The sequence below is a fragment of the Babylonia areolata genome, chromosome 4, assembly GCF_041734735.1.
Source record: "Babylonia areolata isolate BAREFJ2019XMU chromosome 4, ASM4173473v1, whole genome shotgun sequence".
Lineage (NCBI taxonomy): Eukaryota > Metazoa > Mollusca > Gastropoda > Neogastropoda > Buccinidae > Babylonia > Babylonia areolata.
In genome coordinates, this window is record NC_134879.1 from 10111473 (window position 1) to 10130584 (window position 19112).

Below are 19112 nucleotides of genomic sequence, written 5' to 3' on the forward strand. Positions count from 1 at the left end.
GCCAGGCAATCTGACCACAAGTTATCGCCCATGTCATCAGCCTTGATTGGAGTGTTTGGAGCTTATTTCCACTCCTAACGTGAATATAGTTACCATTCTTCTGTCTTGTCCTTTTCTGTTTGGCTTTTTCTGTTGAGTGTTCCTGTGGATTTTTTGTTTGCTTGGAGGGGCGGGTTGAGAGGGGCTGTTCTGTTTTTGTTTTTTTTTTTTTTTTTTTTTTTTTTTTTTTACATTAAACAGCTCATTAATTCAGATTTTCAAACTGAAAGGGAGAGAAACTTACACATACATGCTCTTTCATTCCAGTGCATGAAATTTGCATTTGTATGAGTGAAACTTTGTTGTTCCCTAAGATTTGAAGCAATATGTATATAGATAGATGTTTGTATGTAAAGAAATGTGTAAATATTATGAATGTTATTTTAGTGTGCCAAGTTGAAATTCCAACTACTTTTCCAAAAGTACAAATCTTAATATTTTGTCAGTCAGTATTAAGTTTTCACAAAAAGAGTGACTTACACATGTCTAACTGATCTTTTTCAAAAGAGTGATGATATCAAATGAACAACTGGTGTTGTTATCAACTCACACATCCTGCCAATCAGCCAGGGTTCTGCTTTCACAACCAGTGACATCAGATGAGCATCTGGTGATATCATTGACTCACGTGTTTTATCAGTCAGTGTTATGGCACGTCTTAGCAGTCAGTGTTATGTTTTCACAGAGTGGTACCAGGTCAGCTGGCACGTCTTAGCAGTCAGTGTTATGTTTTCACAGAGTGGTACCAGGTCAGCTGGCACGTCTTAGCAGTCAGTGTTATGTTTTCACAGAGTGGTACCAGGTCAGCTGGCACGTCTTAGCAGTCAGTGTTATGTTTTCACAGAGAGGTACCGGGTCAGCTGGCACGTCTTAGCAGTCAGTGTTATGTTTTTACAGAGTGGTACCAGGTCAGCTGGCTCGTCTTAGCAGTCAGTGTTATGTTTTCACAGAGTGGTACCAGTTCAGCTGGCTCGTCTTAGCACTCAGTGTTATGTTTTCACAGAGTGGTACCAGGTCAGCTGGCACGTCTTAGCAGTCAGTGTTATGTTTTCACAAAGTGGTACCAGGTCAGCTGGCACGTCTTAGCAGTCAGTGTTATGTTTTCACAAAGTGGTACCAGGTCAGCTGGCACGTCTTAGCAGTCAGTGTTATGTTTTCACAGAGTGGTACCAGGTCAGCTGGCACGTCTTAGCAGTCAGTGTTATGTTTTCACAGAGTGGTACCAGGTCAGCTGGCACATCTTAGCAATCAGTGTTATGTTTTCACAAAGTGGTACCAGGTCAGCTGGCACGTCTTAGCAATCAGTGTTATGTTTTCACAGAGTGGTACCAGGTCAGCTGGCACGTCTTAGCAATCAGTGTTATGTTTTCACAGAGAGGTACCAGGTCAGCTGGCACGTCTTAGCAGTCAGTGTTATGTTTTCACAGAGTGGTACCAGGTCAGCTGGCACGTCTTAGCAGTCAGTGTTATGTTTTCACAGAGAGGTACCAGGTCAGCTGGCACGTCTTAGCAGTCAGTGTTATGTTTTCACAGAGTGGTACCAGGTCAGCTGGCACGTCTTAACAGTCAGTGTTATGTTTTCACAAAAAGAGTGATATGGTGTTATCTTACCTCACCCATGTCTCCCCGTGGTGTGTGGACAGAGGTGCGGAGGCTGGCCAGCTACAGCAAGATCGGGGAGATGCACCAGATGATCGTGGATGCCCTGACGGAAGTGGTCCAGCGGTCACACCCGGACAACGCGCGGCGCGTGCCCAACCTGCTCCTGCTGCTGACCCACGTGCGGCAGGCCGGGGAGCGGAGCATCACCTACTTCCAGTCGCTGAAGAGCGAGGGCTGCGTCACCTTCTGTGACCTCTTGACTGAAATGCTGGACGCCCACAATGTGGCGACCACCACCGCGGCCGCGGCCACCTCCTCGGCCACAGTGACTGTGTCCATGCCTTCCACCTCCTCCACTTCGGCAGACATCATTGACCGGAAGAACGTGACCCTGACACAGCCCCATCTACCCCACGGGCCGTCCTAACTTTTTGGACAGTGTCAGCTTGACTGGAGGTGGGCGTTGGGGGGATACATGAATTCCACTGTTGGTGAGGGTCTGGAAGGAAGGCAGCAACCTTGTCTCTGTGGAGCATTTTGTCAAGGCAAAAAAAAAGATGAAAGAAAAAAATTAGAGAAAGAAAAAAACCCAAACAAATTAGGCAAGAAGAAAAATCAGTTGTGTTACAGACTTTGTGAATATGGTTGGTACAAGTATTAGTTACCTGCTGAAATGGAAAAGTGTCTTTCAGCTATATTCAGCCCATTAGCATTGTATATGCAGGGATGTGAGAGCTACGTGGAAACGTGTAAATGAGCTTTTCCATTATATAAAAAAAAATATATTTATATACATTTTTATATAAAGCTTCTGTCAGTTGGGCGTGACTGCCACAGAAAAGCCCCCGAGGGCATTCCTGAGATCTGTGCAAATCCAGACAGAAAATTTGTAAGACTCTACTGCCACACTCTTTTCATCTGTCCCGATAATGAAAATTCCTTTTTCTCATCTGTTGATGGAACCAGCTATTGTGCCAAACATTATGTATTGCTTAGATTTCAACTGAAGTCACGTTTTGATGAAATCTAGTGTGCTTTGAATTGAAGACAACAAACAAACAAATGCACTTTGAATGGAGAACAACAAACAAACAAGTAAATATTGATTAACTCCTGTCCTGGAGTGTACCGATACTCTTATGACCTGATATTGTCGAAACTGTTTTTTGACACTAAATCTAGTTTTAACAGGGAGGACTTACACACAAACACACATTCACACACACACACATACGCTGGTATATGCGTACAGACACTCCCAGCAGACACAGACGCATGCGCATGCATGCTCATGCGCGCGCACGCACATGCACACACACATAAACATATGCATCATGTCTGTCCATGTTTAGCCACTTGGGCCATTCCTCACTTAATACAACAAGAACTGCAACATTTGACAGTGCTATTTGGCAGTGCTTTTTTTTTTTGCGGGCTGAAATTACATCAGCCAAAGGTGCAATGATACACTTGATGGCTGCAGTTAGTATATATTATTTAGATCTGGGATCTATATATCAAAGTACCAAAGATTCATCTTCATTATGAGCAGAAATATGTTTTATTTTATTCCAGATTTTTGGCTTGTAGGTAGAACAACGAAACATTGGTGATCCCTGCACTGTTATTGGGGTTTGTAAACGTTTTCTTGTCATCTTCAAGGGGACTGAGTCCCCCAGATCCTCCAGTGAGGTGTCACCTTCCATCACACCAGGGGCTTTCACAGCCCCCCCTCGGCAGCAGTACGCTTTTCTGATTCAGTCCCCCTCACATCCCTGAGTCAGGAAAATCAGACTGTCCCTCCATTTCCTCCTGTCCTGTCTTCTCCCTGCGTTCTGTCTTTTCTCAGCAGCTGTGAATGTTCCTTCACCCGTCACTAACACTGGCTCCATGTCATGTTGGGGGTCACATTTTAGTGAAAATTAGCTGACGTTCATTGTGAGAGAAGTTTCATGATTCACTTTATTTTAATTTCACGTGCTTCAGGACAGGCCCGTTGAGTATGAAACAGGAATATTCTGACAGAAATGGGCAGAAAGTCTGTTGTCAGTTACTGTGTCCTTTTAAAAGAGGCAGCAAAAACTGATAGTGTGCAGATTTCTGTGTCTAGTGTCATTCTTTGTCAGCCAAACCGGATACCAAAGATTAGAGTTTATCGTCTTCAAGAGTACAGTAAATGTTAGCACATGAGTTTGTTTTCTTTTTCTCCAGGCCTCCCCAACCCCTCTCTGTCCCCCTCTCACCCTCTTTGTTTCTCTCTCTCTCTCCTCGCAATGATTGGATAAAACGACACTGTAACTTCCCCTGTACCCCCCCCCCCTGTCACATGGGCTGTTAAGCTAATGACAGTAAAGAGTCAAAGTGTCAAAGTGTCTCTCTCCTCTCATCCATTCCCATATAGTTTGTGTGGAGAGGCACACACTTGTACACTCAAGCATGCTCTTTCACCATTCTGTTTTTATTTTTTATTATATATATATATATATATATGCAGAGGAGATAACCACTGCCAGCACCAGCATTACAGTAATAGGTGCAGATGAACTTAAAACAGTTCTCATATCAGAAGCAGAAAAAATTGTTATTCCCCAGTCCCTATTAGAGACTCGTTAAACAGTTGAAAATTAAAGTTTTAAGAAAGAGCAGTTTGGAGAGTTAAATGATATAATTTTCTTCTTCCCGCTGGATAGATGGATAGATATAGATGAATTGGTTGGTTAGTAGAAAGATGGATAGATAGGTATGTAGATTTGTGTGTGTGTTTGTGTAATTAATAGTGATTACTTTGCAAAACTTTCCAAAAAAAATTTTTTTTTTTTTAAACATTTTTTAAATTCCATTTTGATAGGTTGACATTTTACAACAACAGCATCTTAATGGACATTTATAAAGAAGAAAAAACAAGCAAAGAAGAAAAAACAAACAAAGAACAAAAACAAAACAAAAAACAAACACCATAAATACTCTGATAGAAACAGCCAAGCAGCTGGATTATACACTGGTTGGTTATCATCATGGAGTGTTATCATTCATTTCTTAAGATCTTACACAAGCTGTCAAGGAATACAAACTGTCAAGTATCTTAGAACACGTTCACAGCAAGTGAACACCTCAATCATTTCTTATGAATATCAATAAAAAGAAAATAAATATGGGTGGTTAATTTTCGTTAATTATGAACAGGTTACTAATCATTTGTGATCAATAATTTGTAAGGCAGCCATCTGGCAGAGAAAATGGTATGGTTAAAGTTAATATATGCATTATATTCTTCAATTCTGTATCGAGTTTTTAATTTGTTAAAAAAACACCCTGATATTTGTGGAAAGCTGTCCTCCATTTTACATAAATATAAGTAATACTTTGCAAACAATATTATAAAACACAAAACAGCATCAGTTGTTATTGTCACATCATGTCCAAATAGCACAAGTGATTTGGTTAACTTTAAATTTCCTGCGTTTACACATCTCTCTTTTATCAAGTCCGTTAAAGCGTTCCAAAACATTTGCACATAATTACATTTCCATAAAGCATGATCAATACTGTCTTTGTGTTCTGTACAAAAACTACAGTTGTTATTATCCATAACACCAATTTCTTTTAAAACAATTTTTGTACATAAACATCGGTGTATTATTTTCAGCTGAAACCATTTCAGCTTTACATCAACTATCTTGTGTGCATGCATAAAACAAGATTTCCAGTTATGATGCATCAAAAGCTTTAAGTCCCATTTCTCACAACATTTTGGTTTCATATCATTTTCAATCAATACATCATAATATGGTCTTGAGCCTTTAGAAACAGAAAACAAGTGTTTGAAGCAGAGCGAAGTATTTGTGTGTCTGTTGCTATCCACATGAATATTATGCTTTTTAACTAATTCGTTTATTGTTGATTTATATCCAGCATAAGTAAGGAAATCAATGTGCAAATCATATTTTTCTTTGAAGCGTACATATGAAAGAACTTTACCATCATCATCAAAAAAACTTTTGCAAAACAATACACATTATGATTACTGAGCAGTCTGGATATAATACACTTTTTACCAATTTGAACACGATTATTATAACACAATGGCTCAGCAAGCAGTTCCGCTGAGTTTTTTGCTTCACATTTATAAAAGAAAATCTTATAACTTTCAATCATATTTGTCCAGAACTGGTTATATATGGTAAAATTTAAGATAAACTTTGGACCATATTTATCAATAGCTGGCCATTGGGGGAAGTTACACAACAAAAGGTGCTTCCACTTGTGATTTGATTTTTCAGCCTGAATCCAGGAAAGCTATAAAGATAAGGCAAACAATTTAACATCAGGAAGACTGATGCCACCATTTTTTTAAAAATTTTTTTTACACTTTTATGAGCAGTTTTATGGCTAATTTTATCTGGTTTATTGTTCCAAACAAACTTATAACAAATATGTTGACATGTATTAAAAAATGTATCTGGTGGGTTTGGCAAAAGCAACCACAGATGAGTCAGTTTGGAAATAATAACAGATTTCAGAATTGCTACTCTGCCTAGAGGCGTTAACTGGCGTTTTACCCATATCTTATACAAATATCTTATTTCTGCTAATCTCTCTGAATAGTTTATAGTTACACATTCTTATAAATCATTAGTAAACCAAATCCCTGAAATTCGAAATCTTGTAGGATTCCAGTCCATACCTAAATGTTCCATATAACAAGTCTTAGAATTCTTTTTGCTCCCTAACCAAATAGCACTAGTTTAGCTTGAATTCAAATAACCTGAGACACAGCCAAATCTATCAAGAGTTGTAACGCAACATTCAAAAGATTTCCTATCCCCAGCAAGTAGAAATTCTGTATCATCAGCATATTGGGTCAGTTTATTCTCAACATCATTAATTATTATTCCTCGGATATCCGAATTTTTCCTTATTATTATAGCTAATATTTCTACACACATTACAAATAAATAGGGTGATACAGGGTCTCCTTGTCTGCAACCTTTCTTAACTTCAAACCAGTCAGAGACCTGACCATTCACAATCACACATGACTTAATATTTGTGTAAAATACACTAATCCATCTACACATATTTTCTTTGAACCCAAATGCCTTTAACACTTTAAACATGAAATCCCAATTTATTGAGTCAAAAGCCTTTTCGAAATCTATGTTCAGTAATAAACTAGGTAAATTATGTTTATCTAAGTAAGCTATGGTATCATATATCAACCTCAAATTATCTCCAATGTATCTATTTCTAATAAACCCTGTTTGATCTTCATTAATAATGTTAGGTAATACTGGTTTCAAACGGTTAGCAATACAAGATGACCCAATTTTATAGACTACATTTAAAAGAGAGATGGGTCTCCAATTTTTCAAATATTGTCTTGGATTATCACCTTTGGGGATACACGTAATCACTCCTTCCTTTTGCACAGAAGACATTTCTCCTTTCCTGAAACTAGCATTAAGTGCCCTAGCAACAAATATTTCTATTTTCTTCCAAAAGACTTAAACAAATTCTGCACTAAAGCCATCTGTACCTGGACTCTTATTACGAAAGAAATTATCCAAATACACCATGCTTGGCAGTACAAACCCCAAAATACACATGGACATGTTTATACAGATAACATGAAAAGTCTTTTGAAGTTGTGAAAATTATGGTTAAGACCCCAAAACATAGTACATATATCTATGAAAACAGTGACAATAATAATATATTTTTTAAAAGCAAGCAAAATAATCTGGACTGTCGCTTGCGAGTGGAAGTGCAGTCCCTATGGTTCCTTTTGTCTTATAAATCATATACCGGGACTCTAAACTGGTGTGTGTGTGTGTGCATGCATGCGTGTGTGTGTGTGTGTGTGTGCGTGCGTGTGTATGAGTGCACGTGTGTGCGTGCGTGTGCACGCGCGTGCGTGCGTGTGCACGCGCGTGTGTGTGTGTGCGCGCGTGCACATGCGCGTCTGTGCTGGTGTATGTGGAGAGAGAGCGCAGAGCAGGGCAAGGAATAACAATTTCTCAGCAAAACACAAAACTTTTCTGTCCAATATTCATTCATCTGCGTGCAGGACATGAGTAGCTGTCATCCGTCCCATGTGGTAATTTTAGACACAGAATGTGCACGTGTTTACTGGGAAAAAACGACCATGCATTTTGTAACTGATGATCGGTCACCTCCCTCAACTCTATCCCACATCAGTACATTTCACGACTTCTATTTTCAACAAATGAAACACTCCCAATACGCACCGGTAAAACCCAACCCCCCCTGCCCCCCCCCAAAAAAAAAGACAAGCGAACAAACAATAAAGACAAAAACAAAGTGAAACAAACAAACAACAACAGATAAAAAAACACACGAGAATTCAATCCCACAATCAATCATGGGACAATGAATCCACAATTGACGCTAACATCACTTTCGCTTCCTTACATCTTTTACACCACCTCAAAACTATAATGTCGTGGATTCAATGATACAATAGACCCGAGTTCAGTTATATTAAACCAAAGGAGTCACATAGATTAACGTAGATGAACTTACAACAGTTCTCATATCAGAAGCAGAAAAAATTGTTATTCCTCAGTCCCTATTAGAGACTCGTTAAACAGTTGAAAATTAAAGTTTTAAGAGAGAACGGTTTGGAGAGTTAAATGATATAATTTTCTTCTTCCCGCTAGATAGATGGATAGATATAGATGAATTGGTTGGTTAGTAGAAAGATGGATAGATAGGTATGTAGATTTGTGTGTGTGTGTGTAATTAATTGTGATTACTTTGCACAACTTTGCAAAAAAACTTTGTAACAGAGCATGAGCCCTGTCTTCCATGAAGCATGTTGTCCAGGTATTGGATCTTTGCAGACTGTAGGCAGTCTCCAGTACATTCATTTTACACTTTGGTGGAGTCTTGTGATTTTTTTTTTTTTTTTTTTTTTTTTTTTTTTTTTTTTTTGCAGGTGCAATGTTATTTTAGTATTATTAAAGCAAGCAAAAGAGAAAAAAAAAAAGGATCAGTTTTTGTTGTTGTTTTTTTTTTAAAAGGAAAACTTCCGACGATAATTAGCTGTCAAAAAGTTGAGACCCTCCCATACTCAGCTACACTAATGATCAGTGATGACAGCTGGGCAGCCTTTGAAGACACAGTGAGGACAGACCAACCACCAACAGTGGAATTGACTTTTCCCTGATCGACAGCATTGCTTTCACCTGTCAGAACAGCAGTGGCCAGCCATGGCCAATACTTTGACTGACAACCATTGTGATTACTTTATATACAAACCCTGCAGTGCCATTCCGTTGATTAGGGCATCGAGGTGGAGGGGACTTATAAGTACACCATGAACATCGACGACAAGAATCGAAGAGAGCGCATAGACTATTGAGGTGTGGTTTGTTTGATTGTTTTGGTGTTGTTTGTTTTTTTGAAGGGGGGGAATATTGGATTGATTGTGAACATGCATGTTGATAATTTTGTTGAGGCTGAGAGAGCATTGAAATTGTGCTGGAGGCAGTGAGAAGGGTACAGTGGTTTGATCGCGTCGCGGGATGGAGATGGGTTGTGCTCTGGTGGTGAGCGGGTGTGGTTGATGGTGTTTGTGAAGAGACCTTTTCAGTTTTGTGTCAGTGGGACTTTTTTTTTATTTTTTTTTATTTTTTTTTTTTTACTGTGATGTGAAGTAGTGAATTTGTTGGGTTTTTCTTTTCAGACCTGCTCATTGTTTTGCGGCCGTATCATCCATAGTGTGTCTTTGTTCACATGTTTTCACCCTTTGAAAAGTTGGTGACGAAGAGTCGTCGGGTTATATACCATCCCTTTTGATATTGTTCCATCTTCTGGGTTTCTCCTCTTTTTACCTCGTCATTGTTGTCTTGAGAATTGGGGTCTGGTGAAGGTAGTGACACTCAGAGTTTTGTTTCCGCCTGTGGGGGTTACAGTGTCGTGGGCTCACGTTGAAGTTGGAGTGAACTTTGTCGTTGTACTGTTTTTATCATCGTTTGTTGGTTGACCTGCTTTCCCAGTGAGCCACGGTATATATGTTATGTTCATTTTGCTTCCTCTGCAATGATACTCCATGGACTGGTACTGAGTGGTTGATTCTGATTACACATATTGGATGTGAGAGCATGGTATGTTAAAGATTTTGTGTGTGTTTCATGTTATTTTATTTTATCTGTATATTATTTTTGTGATAGTAATACTGTTTCACATTGTACGTTGTTGTTTTTTTTGTTGGGAATTCTGGAACAACTGCACAAAAAGCGCAAATTAACTTTTCCTCTGAAATTGAAATTGTTGTTGAGAGAGCAGTGGGGGAGGGGTGGATGAAGGATTGTGGGGGGAAAGTTGTTTGGTTTTTTGTTGTTGTTGTTTTGCTTGTTGTTGTTGTTATTTTGTTTTCTCTTGAAGAACCTTGTTGATCAATTCAAAATGTGTAAACCACAGAACAATGAAATGGGGGGAAAACTGTAGAATGCTTTCAAAAGACAGAGATTTTAAACAGAAAAACTTAAGGTGAAGTATCCTGAAATAAATTTAGGATATAGTGATGGATAGGTGCCATGGTCTGAATTCATGCACTGTTCTGTCCTGTTGACTAAGCACTCAAGTTGTAGTGAAGTGATTTTTTTATAAAGATACTGGTCTTTTATTTTTTTTTACAAGAATGGAAACTATATAATGATCCAACAATAATGATAATAAAGAGTGGTATATGCTGTGGATGAAGTTGCTGCATGAAGATGTGTTTCTAGGTAGGCTGTATTGCTTTTTATAGTTATTTTGTTTTATCCATTTATGACAAGCATATTGCTCGGAATAGCACTTTTATCATGATGTGATAGGAGCTTTTTAAAGGGTAACAAACTTTTAGATACATGAATTAACTTTTAAAGCTGGGTTGGGCAGAAGTGAAAATGGCCACCATCTGAATCTTCGTAGCACAAAAGAATTGATTGTCGTCATTCTTCATCGTTGTTGGTTTTTTGTTTATGTTACTGTTTTTTGGGTTTTTTTTAATGTATGATTTGCTTCCAGTTCCACGATTAAAGCGATCAAAATGATGTATGGTGCATCACATACACAGAAAAATTTAATGATAGAATGATGAATATGCAACAGATTGCATCCTTGTTTGCTTCATTCGTCTTGTAAAATCATGCTTACTTTTTACGTATTTTAAAAACTGAATTGTGATTGCGTGCTTTTATATTGTAAGTGATATATATTTAGCTTGGCCCATCTTACTATGGTGCTATTAATAATCTCTTTCATTCTTGCCCCTACTCGCACACTCCCCTAACTGGCTTTTGTTCTCTCTTTCTCTCTCTCTCGGCTTTTGTTCTCTCTCTTTCTCTCTCTCTCGGCTTTTGTTCTCTCTCTCTCTCTCACTCTCTCTCTCTCTCTCTCTCTCTCTCTCTCTCCAGCATGATTCTGTGTCTCTTTTTCACCTCACAATTTATTTTTCGTTGATTGAAAATTTTTATTCTCTTAACTTTTTGTTTGTTATTGTTTTGGTTCTGTTGTTCCCACATCTTTCTTCTTCAATTTCAACATGGCTGTTGGCCTGTTGTGGGTGACCTGTTTAGGATGAGGTCATGAAACGTGACATGGAGATCTTTCAGTCTTTCTCTCACTGCATCTGTCTGTGTGTGTCAGTAAATGGAAGGTATCGGCAAGTCTCGCTTCACCATTTGATCAGCATTTTCTTCTGTGCACCTCATGTACAGTCAGTTTTTATGCAAAAACAGGATTCTTTGTTCTAGTTAATATGGCGTTGAGAACATTATAGACATGCATAAAGTAATGTAAAATGATTACAAACATCAGCAAAAATGTTCAGATTCAAACTAATTGTACCTGCTTATCTGACAAAGGTACAGATAGATCTATTTGACTGAGGGCTGTAGAAGCCCTCTCATAGAAGAAATTCACTCTGATAAGTACAGAGATATATGCATGCACGAGGTACACAGATATATGAAAACACTCGAGGCCTCGCTAAAAAAATATTTGTTGGTTGTATCACATCAGAGTAAAAGTTATTGTTATGAAACCAAAATGTTTTTTTGTTTGTTGAAAAGAAAAGAAAAAAAAAGACCAGCATTTGAAATACCTGCCTTTCTGGCACAATGTTTTTCTGTTTGTTTATCATCTGCAAATTGGACACAGAGAAAATCTGCCCTATGAAGACAATAGAACTGTCATTCAGAGAATGGATTAAACTTGTTCCAAACAGATGTGCATGTGCTGCTGTAAAATGTGTTCATTACTCATTTCAGTAATACATGCATTAAAGTGTCAAGGTTGATGAACATTTCTACTTTGTGTGTCTGCATATTTTGTTTTTGAATAGTTAGGCTTGTGGGGGTGAGTACCATACCACTTGCTAAGTTTACGTGCAGTCTATCTGGAATTGGTTTAGTATTTGACAAATCACACATTGGTTTGATGTTTTACAAATCACACATTGAGATATTATGTTTCTGGTATTAACAAGAATGGACCAGCCACGCAAATATTTTTCTCCTGTTGATTTCTGAAACATGCTCGCTGTGACAAAGATCTTTGCTGGTTAGTGGATTAGTATTAACAACAATGGACAAGCCATGAAAAAGTTTTTTTCCATTTGATTCTGGTTTGCACATATGCTGTGACAGATATTTTTCCAGGTAATTTCAACTTCCATCATGCGAGATTGCTCAGTACATGTCAAAAGTGAGAGATTTTATTTTTATTTTCCTCCTGAGAACAACAGCAATCTTATTTTCATTGTTCTGGGGTTTTTTAACCAGCAAAGCAGCACAGCAGATGTAAAGCAATGCAGATGATGGTGATACTTCAATCTGCATCTCACCCTACCATATGCCACGCTACACCTCTTTCACCTACCTCCTGTTGTGTTAACCTTGCCTCTCAGTTCCCATGATTGGGGCACAGATTTTACAATGAAGTCGGGCTATAAGCTTTTTGTTGGTATGTGATGAAACATTAAAATCTTGAAGCGATCCGTGCCTCTCTCCACTTAGTTTCTTTTCGAATCTGTTTAATTGTTCACACAGAAATCTGTATTCTGCACACACACACACACACACACACACACACACACACAGAGTCATCACAGAATCATTTCATTGTGTTTTCCGGATGATAACAGGCAGTTTGCATTGACCAAAGATGTTAGCTTGTTTGGAACTGTATTTGTTTTTGGTTGTTTTTGTTTTTTTGCCTCTCAATATAATTCTGTCCGCAGTTCTGGAGCCATAGATTTTTTCATACTTTTTTTATTTTATTTAAAAATTAACAGGAGTTAAAAAATGTAGGACACATCACATCCTCTTGCTTGATACACCTCATTTCTCACCTTCATCAGCTGTGGCCTGTATTTAGTTATTGTCACCTCTTATGGTCTGGTGCACAAAACTGAGTTCCCTGTTAACAGCACATTTTTGCCATTCTTTTTTTCTTTCGCTTTCATGGCTGTGCTTAACATGACAACTCAGCAGGGATTGAAACCAGTGACAGAGTGACCAGTACATTGTACATCGCCCAGTCTCTTCCATTGCTTCAGTGGCTGTGCTTATCTCTGATTATGCAGAGAGTATTTCTGTCCATCACAATTATCAGCAAGTGAACGCTATATCAAAGGCACGACATGGACACATTATCCATATTTAAAAAATGCTACATGAATAGACGTTTAACTGATGAAGTTGCTTTCGTGTGTTTCATTGAATAAATCACTTTCACACTGAAGAGTGCGGATGTCAACCTGTTTCCTTCCTTTAGTCTTTTGGATGATACGTTAAACCAAGGTCCCGTGTGCAGCACACACTTGGCACACTGAAAAGAACCCATGGCAATGAGAGTGTTGTCCTCAGGCAAAATTTTGTAAAAAGAAATCCACTCTGATAGGTGCACAAATATATAAGCGTGCACTCCAGACCTGACAAGTGCATTTGGTTATGCTGCTGTCAGGCATCTGCCTTGCAGATGTGTAGCGTATATGGATTTGTCCGAACGCAGTGATGCTTCCTCGAGAAACTGAAACTGAATTGTATAGACATGAACATGCACACAGTCGCTACTCGTATGAGAGGCATGTGAATGACAACATTAATCATGTACATTCCAGTCTTGGTTTCAACCGATGCTTAAGAGCCGATTAAAAAAAATAAATAAATAAATTTAAAAAAAAAAAAATCCTCCATTGTTAACTGTTGTTCTTTTTTAAAGAGCTAATTGTATCAGTTGAAGAAAAGGTATTCATTTGGGTTTGGACTGCATTCGGTTGTGCAGTCCTCAGCTCATGAATCTCTGAACTTAAGGGGATTGATTTTAACAGAGTAAGTGTATTCCTTGACAAACAGATCTGTCTCACTGCTTTCAAGTAGATGTGGTCACTTAGAAATGGGTGCACAAGCACAGGCTGTATGTCTCACTGATCAAGTTCCTTCCCCATTTGTAAACAGTCCTCAAAAATAACATTTCTCTCTCTCTCTCTCTTTTTTTTTTTTTTTTTGTCGGTTACAGGAAATTCATTTTGGGACTTTTCTTGTTTTTATCAAAATAATAAATTCAGTTTAAAAGTAGACTCAAGCACATTCTTCTGATGTGTTGTATTTACATCAAATAAACAGTGTTTTTGGTATAATATGAATTTCTGAATCCAATGTTCTTTCCTACCCATTGTTTCATATTCTGTGCATTGTTTGATATTGTCTTAGAGTTGAAAAAACAGACAGCAAGAGATGTTTCTTGGTTCCAGCCCAGATGCTCTCTTTCCTGTGAGTCACTGTGTGGATTGTAGAAGACAGGTGCTGTTGTGTACGTGTGTGGGAATGTTTTGTTTTCTCCGTGGTTGGTTGGATGAGAGCACTGTTTTACTGTTCTGTTTGTTGCAGTCGGTCTGGTTCACTATTGTATCAGAATGTGCACTTGCTGCTGTTTTTGTACAGTTGGTATATGAACACAATGCAGCACATTGTGTACATTGACACCTCAGAATTATTTTTATGTGTGTGTTGACATGTTGGTGGCTTTTGAACACTCTTCAGTTTATCTGGAACTGGAGCGCTCAGTATGTTACCTTTTCCATTTTTGCAGTATTGAAATCAAAAGTAAAGAGTCGCGAAAGGTCTGATTTTTGACAAGGCATTGAACGCTGGCTGAGAGAATCAGCAGAAGGAAAGAAAGCAGTTGGTAAATTAGTATCAAGAAAAAAAAAAAAAGGTGATATCTGCAGTTGGCATGTGTAGTCGACAGAGCATCTGTGCATGCTTTGTTTTGAGTGCTGAGGGTGTTTATATGTTTTGCTTCTTTGTGGTCATGTTTTCTTTTGAAGATGACCTCGGAGATGTGCACAGAGCATACTGTTTCTTAGCATCATGTACTGTTCTCACATTGGGCAGATTTGTTTACTCAAGAAGTTTATTAGCCGTACATGTATGACTGTAGACTTATAACATCTTGAAATATTTCTGTTTTCCTACTTGTGAACATTTTTTTTTTTTTTTTTTTTTTTTAAATATCTGGGTTCTCAGAATTAGGACACCAATCTCATGCTTCACTTCTGTGCTGTCTCCCACTGTTTCTGTCTTCCCACTCAATAAAAAGTCTAAATCTCTTTATTTGTTTAGGTTCTCTTTTCTTTGCCCCTTTTTTTTCATATGGTTGTAACACTAAATATAAAAATTCCCCACTCTTCCATCTCTTACTCCCCACTCATCCATCTCTTCTTCCACCTCCTTCCTCACTTATCCATCTCTCCTTCCCCACTCATCCATCTCTCCTTCCCCACTCATCCATCTCTTCTTCCACCTCCTTCCTCACTCATCTATCTATCCTTTCCCACTCATCCATCTCTTCTTCCACCTCCTTCCCCACTCATCCATCTCTCCTTCCCCACTCATCCATCTCTTCTTCCACCTCCTTCCTCACTCATCCATCTCTTCTTCCCCACTCATCCATCTCTTCTTCCACCTCCTTCCCCACTCATCCATCTCTTCTTCCACCTTCCCCACTCATCCATCTCTCCTTCCCCACTCATCCATCTCTTCTTCCACCTCCTTCCTCACTCATCCATCTCTTCTTCCCCACTCATCCATCTCTTCTTCCACCACCTTCCCCACTCATCCATCTCTTCTTCCCCACTCATCCATCTCTTCTTCCACCTCCTTCCCCACTCATCCATCTCTTCTTCCACCTTCCCCACTCATCCATCTCTCCTTCCCCACTCATCCATCTCTTCTTCCCCACTCATCCATCTCTTCTTCCACCACCTTCCCCACTCATCCATCTCTCCTTCCCCACTCATCCATCTCTCCTTCCACCTCCTTCCCCACTCATCCATCTCTCCTTCCACCACCTTCCCCACTCATCCATCTCTCCTTCCCCACTCATCCATCTCTTCTTCCACCTCCTTCCCCACTCATCCATCTCTCCTTCCCCACTCATCCATCTCTCCTTCCCCACTCATCCATCTCTTCTTCCACCTCCTTCCCCACTCATCCATCTCTCCTTCCCCACTCATCCATCTCTTCTTCCACCTCCTTCCTCACTCATCTATCTCTCCTTTCCCACTCTTCCACCTCTCCTTCCCCACTCTCCCACCTCTCCTTCCCCACTCTCCCATCTCTCCTTCCCCACTCTTCCACCTCTCCTTTCCCACTCTTCCATCTCTTCTTCCCCACTCTTCCACCTCCTTCCCCACTCTCCCATCTCTCCTTCTCCACTCTTCCATCTCTCCTTCTCCACTCTTCCACCTCCTTCCCCACTCTTCCATCTCTCCTTCTCCACTCTTCCATCTCTCCTTCCCCACTCTCCCATCTCTCCTTCTCCACTCTTCCACCTCCTTCCCCACTCTCCCATCTCTCCTTCTCCACTCTTCCATCTCTTCTTCCCCACTCTTCCATCTCTCCTTCCCCACTCTTCCACCTCTCCTTCTCCACTCTTCCATCTCTTCTTCCCCACTCTTCCATCTCTTCTTCCCCACTCTTCCACCTCTCCTTCCCCACTCTTCCATCTCTCCTTCTCCACTCTTCCATCTCTTCTTCTCCACTCTTCCACCTCCTTCCCCACTCTTCCATCTCTTCTTCCCCACTCTTCCACCTCTCCTTCTCCACTCTTCCATCTCTCCTTCTCCACTCTTCCATCTCTCCTTCTCCACTCTTCCATCTCTCCTTCTCCACTCTTCCACCTCCTTCCCCACTCTCCCATCTCTCCTTCTCCACTCTTCCATCTCTCCTTCCCCACTCTTCCGCCTCCTTCCCAGTCTTCCATCTCTCCTTCCCCACTCTTCCACCTCCACCCCCACTCACCCACCTGTCCTTTTCCGCTCTGGCACATTGATGTTTCTGTCTCCCACAAATACATGTCTTTGGTAAGCTGGTCAACACTGCACTGTACTTTTTATAGAACTGGACTGTGGTAAATGCTTGGAGTCTGTATGTGCTCTGCTTTCTCTGTTTCCCTCTCTCTCTCTCTCTGACTCTGAGACATGCACAACCAGATCTTAACTGTCCTGCAATTTGTAATGTGTGAAGGACTTTCATATTTACATGTCGGAAGTAAAATATGTGATAAAAGAAATTATATTTTATCCAATGTATAAGATCCTATGGCCAAGTGCAAAAAGATCTAACTAACCTTGTTTCTTATTTTAAAAAGTGGTTCATTGGCATTGATTTTGCAAAATGCATATTGAGTCCTGTATATAGAGTTTCTGGTAATAGCATTTCTCCCTAGGAGGAGGAATTTTGTTTATATGTACTGTCCCATCACACACTCTGATGACTGTAGACATTTTGTGAAACCATTCATTTTCACATTTGAATGTTATCGTTGAAAAAAAAAAGTAAGGTAGAATAGGCATTTCTCCCTATCATTTACTCATGTGGAAAAAAAAAGGTTTGCCTCTTTTCTGTCATTCACATGATTCAGTTTTTCCGCTGACATAATCTTTTCTCATCCTTGCTTTTTGTGAGATGAACGTCCTGTGTTGCCAGAATGTGTCAGGTTGTAGTTCAGATTATAGGGAAAACACATATACCTGTTGAAATACCAGTACATTGGGTTCATAGCTCAGGTCTGGTGTCTGCTCTGTTTTAAAAAAAAATTTTTTAAGCAGATGTGTTGTAGTGTATATGAATCAGTTCACATGGTTTGACGCCTCATTGAAACTGAACTGTTGATTACATGCCAGCATTACTACATTCAGCAAATTAAATTATAGGTATAGATACATATTAAATACCTGTCAACGTCTTGCCAGTGCCAGTTGACTTTATTTATTGCTAGTTTTATCGTTGACTTATAAAACACAAAAAAAGCTCTTCTTACATATCACTGCACACAAAAGACAAGGAAAATTGGAACATGTTTATGTTGCCTGACTGTTCAGTGGTTGAGTGAGTGTTGTGCTGTATGTATGGAGATAGCTGGGGATATTTTTGTTGTTCTTCTTCTTCTTGGTTTTTTGTTTGTTTGTTTTTGTTTTTTCTCTCAGAAAAACATACACAGAACTATTTAAGGTGTGTGTGGAGAGCTCCAGAGAAGACCTGATGTCCACAGAGCTGCTCCCACTTCTTCACTTCTGAAAGGCTTGCACAGTTAGGTCAATGCAATAATCATCAGCTGTTTGTTTGTCCATGTATGTTTTGTATCATACATATTAAGAAATATATGATTTTTATTTCTATTACTGATCTATTGTGAACTTGCTTTTTCCATTCTGGAAATTAAAAAAATGCTTCTCAAAATCCACATTTGACCTGTTTATGAAATGGTGTGCCATAATTCCCTCAACATTTTCTGTCATAGTGTGTGCTGAGTTTTCCTCTCTCTCTCTTCTCTGTCTCTCTCTCTGTCTATTTATCTCTCTCTCTTTCCTTCTCTGAACCACATTGGACTGCTGCAACCTGACAGTTGTTGCATGCATTCTTCTCCTGTAGCATAACTGCTACTTTTTCCACTGTGTCGAATCTTGTTTCTGACCAGAACTTATTTTCTTTTGTGTAGTTTTATAAATTAATTAATCCATACCATTTTCAAACCATTATCATTTGAATAAATGAGTTTGCCATAGTTGAATACCCATGCTCACATCTTCCACACACCCATGCACATCTCTGTGTGTGTGCACATGCACATGCATGCACACACACACACACATCCTTAAAAAATCCATATCAGTAACTTTTTTATTTTATTTTAGCGAATGTGTATGTCAGATTTGATTTCTCATGCTCACATCTTCGCACACACACACACACGTCCTTAAAAAATCCATATCAGTAACTTTTTATTTTTATTTTAGCGAATGTGTATGTCAGATTTGATTTCTCATGCTCACATCTTCACACACACATGTGCACATGTGGAAATCTGTATCATATGTAAACAATCCTATGTATGCCTTCAGGTTAAAGTTTATCCTAGATCATTGTAACCCAGACAGAATATGTCTAAATCTG

General features: G+C 39.2%; 1 protein-coding gene across 4 annotated transcripts in view; it reads left to right on the plus strand.

Moving 5' to 3' along the window:
• Positions 1-13826, plus strand: part of LOC143280842 (uncharacterized) — a 266693-nt gene extending 252867 nt beyond the window's left edge. For all 4 annotated transcript variants that reach the window (XM_076585557.1, XM_076585560.1, XM_076585559.1 and 1 more), the window contains exon 10: positions 1683-13826. In XM_076585557.1, coding sequence (XP_076441672.1) covers positions 1683-2068 — 386 coding nt within the window. In that variant the 3' untranslated portion in view covers positions 2069-13826. The remainder of the gene's footprint in view (positions 1-1682) is intronic.
• Positions 13827-19112: the final 5286 nt, after the last annotated feature.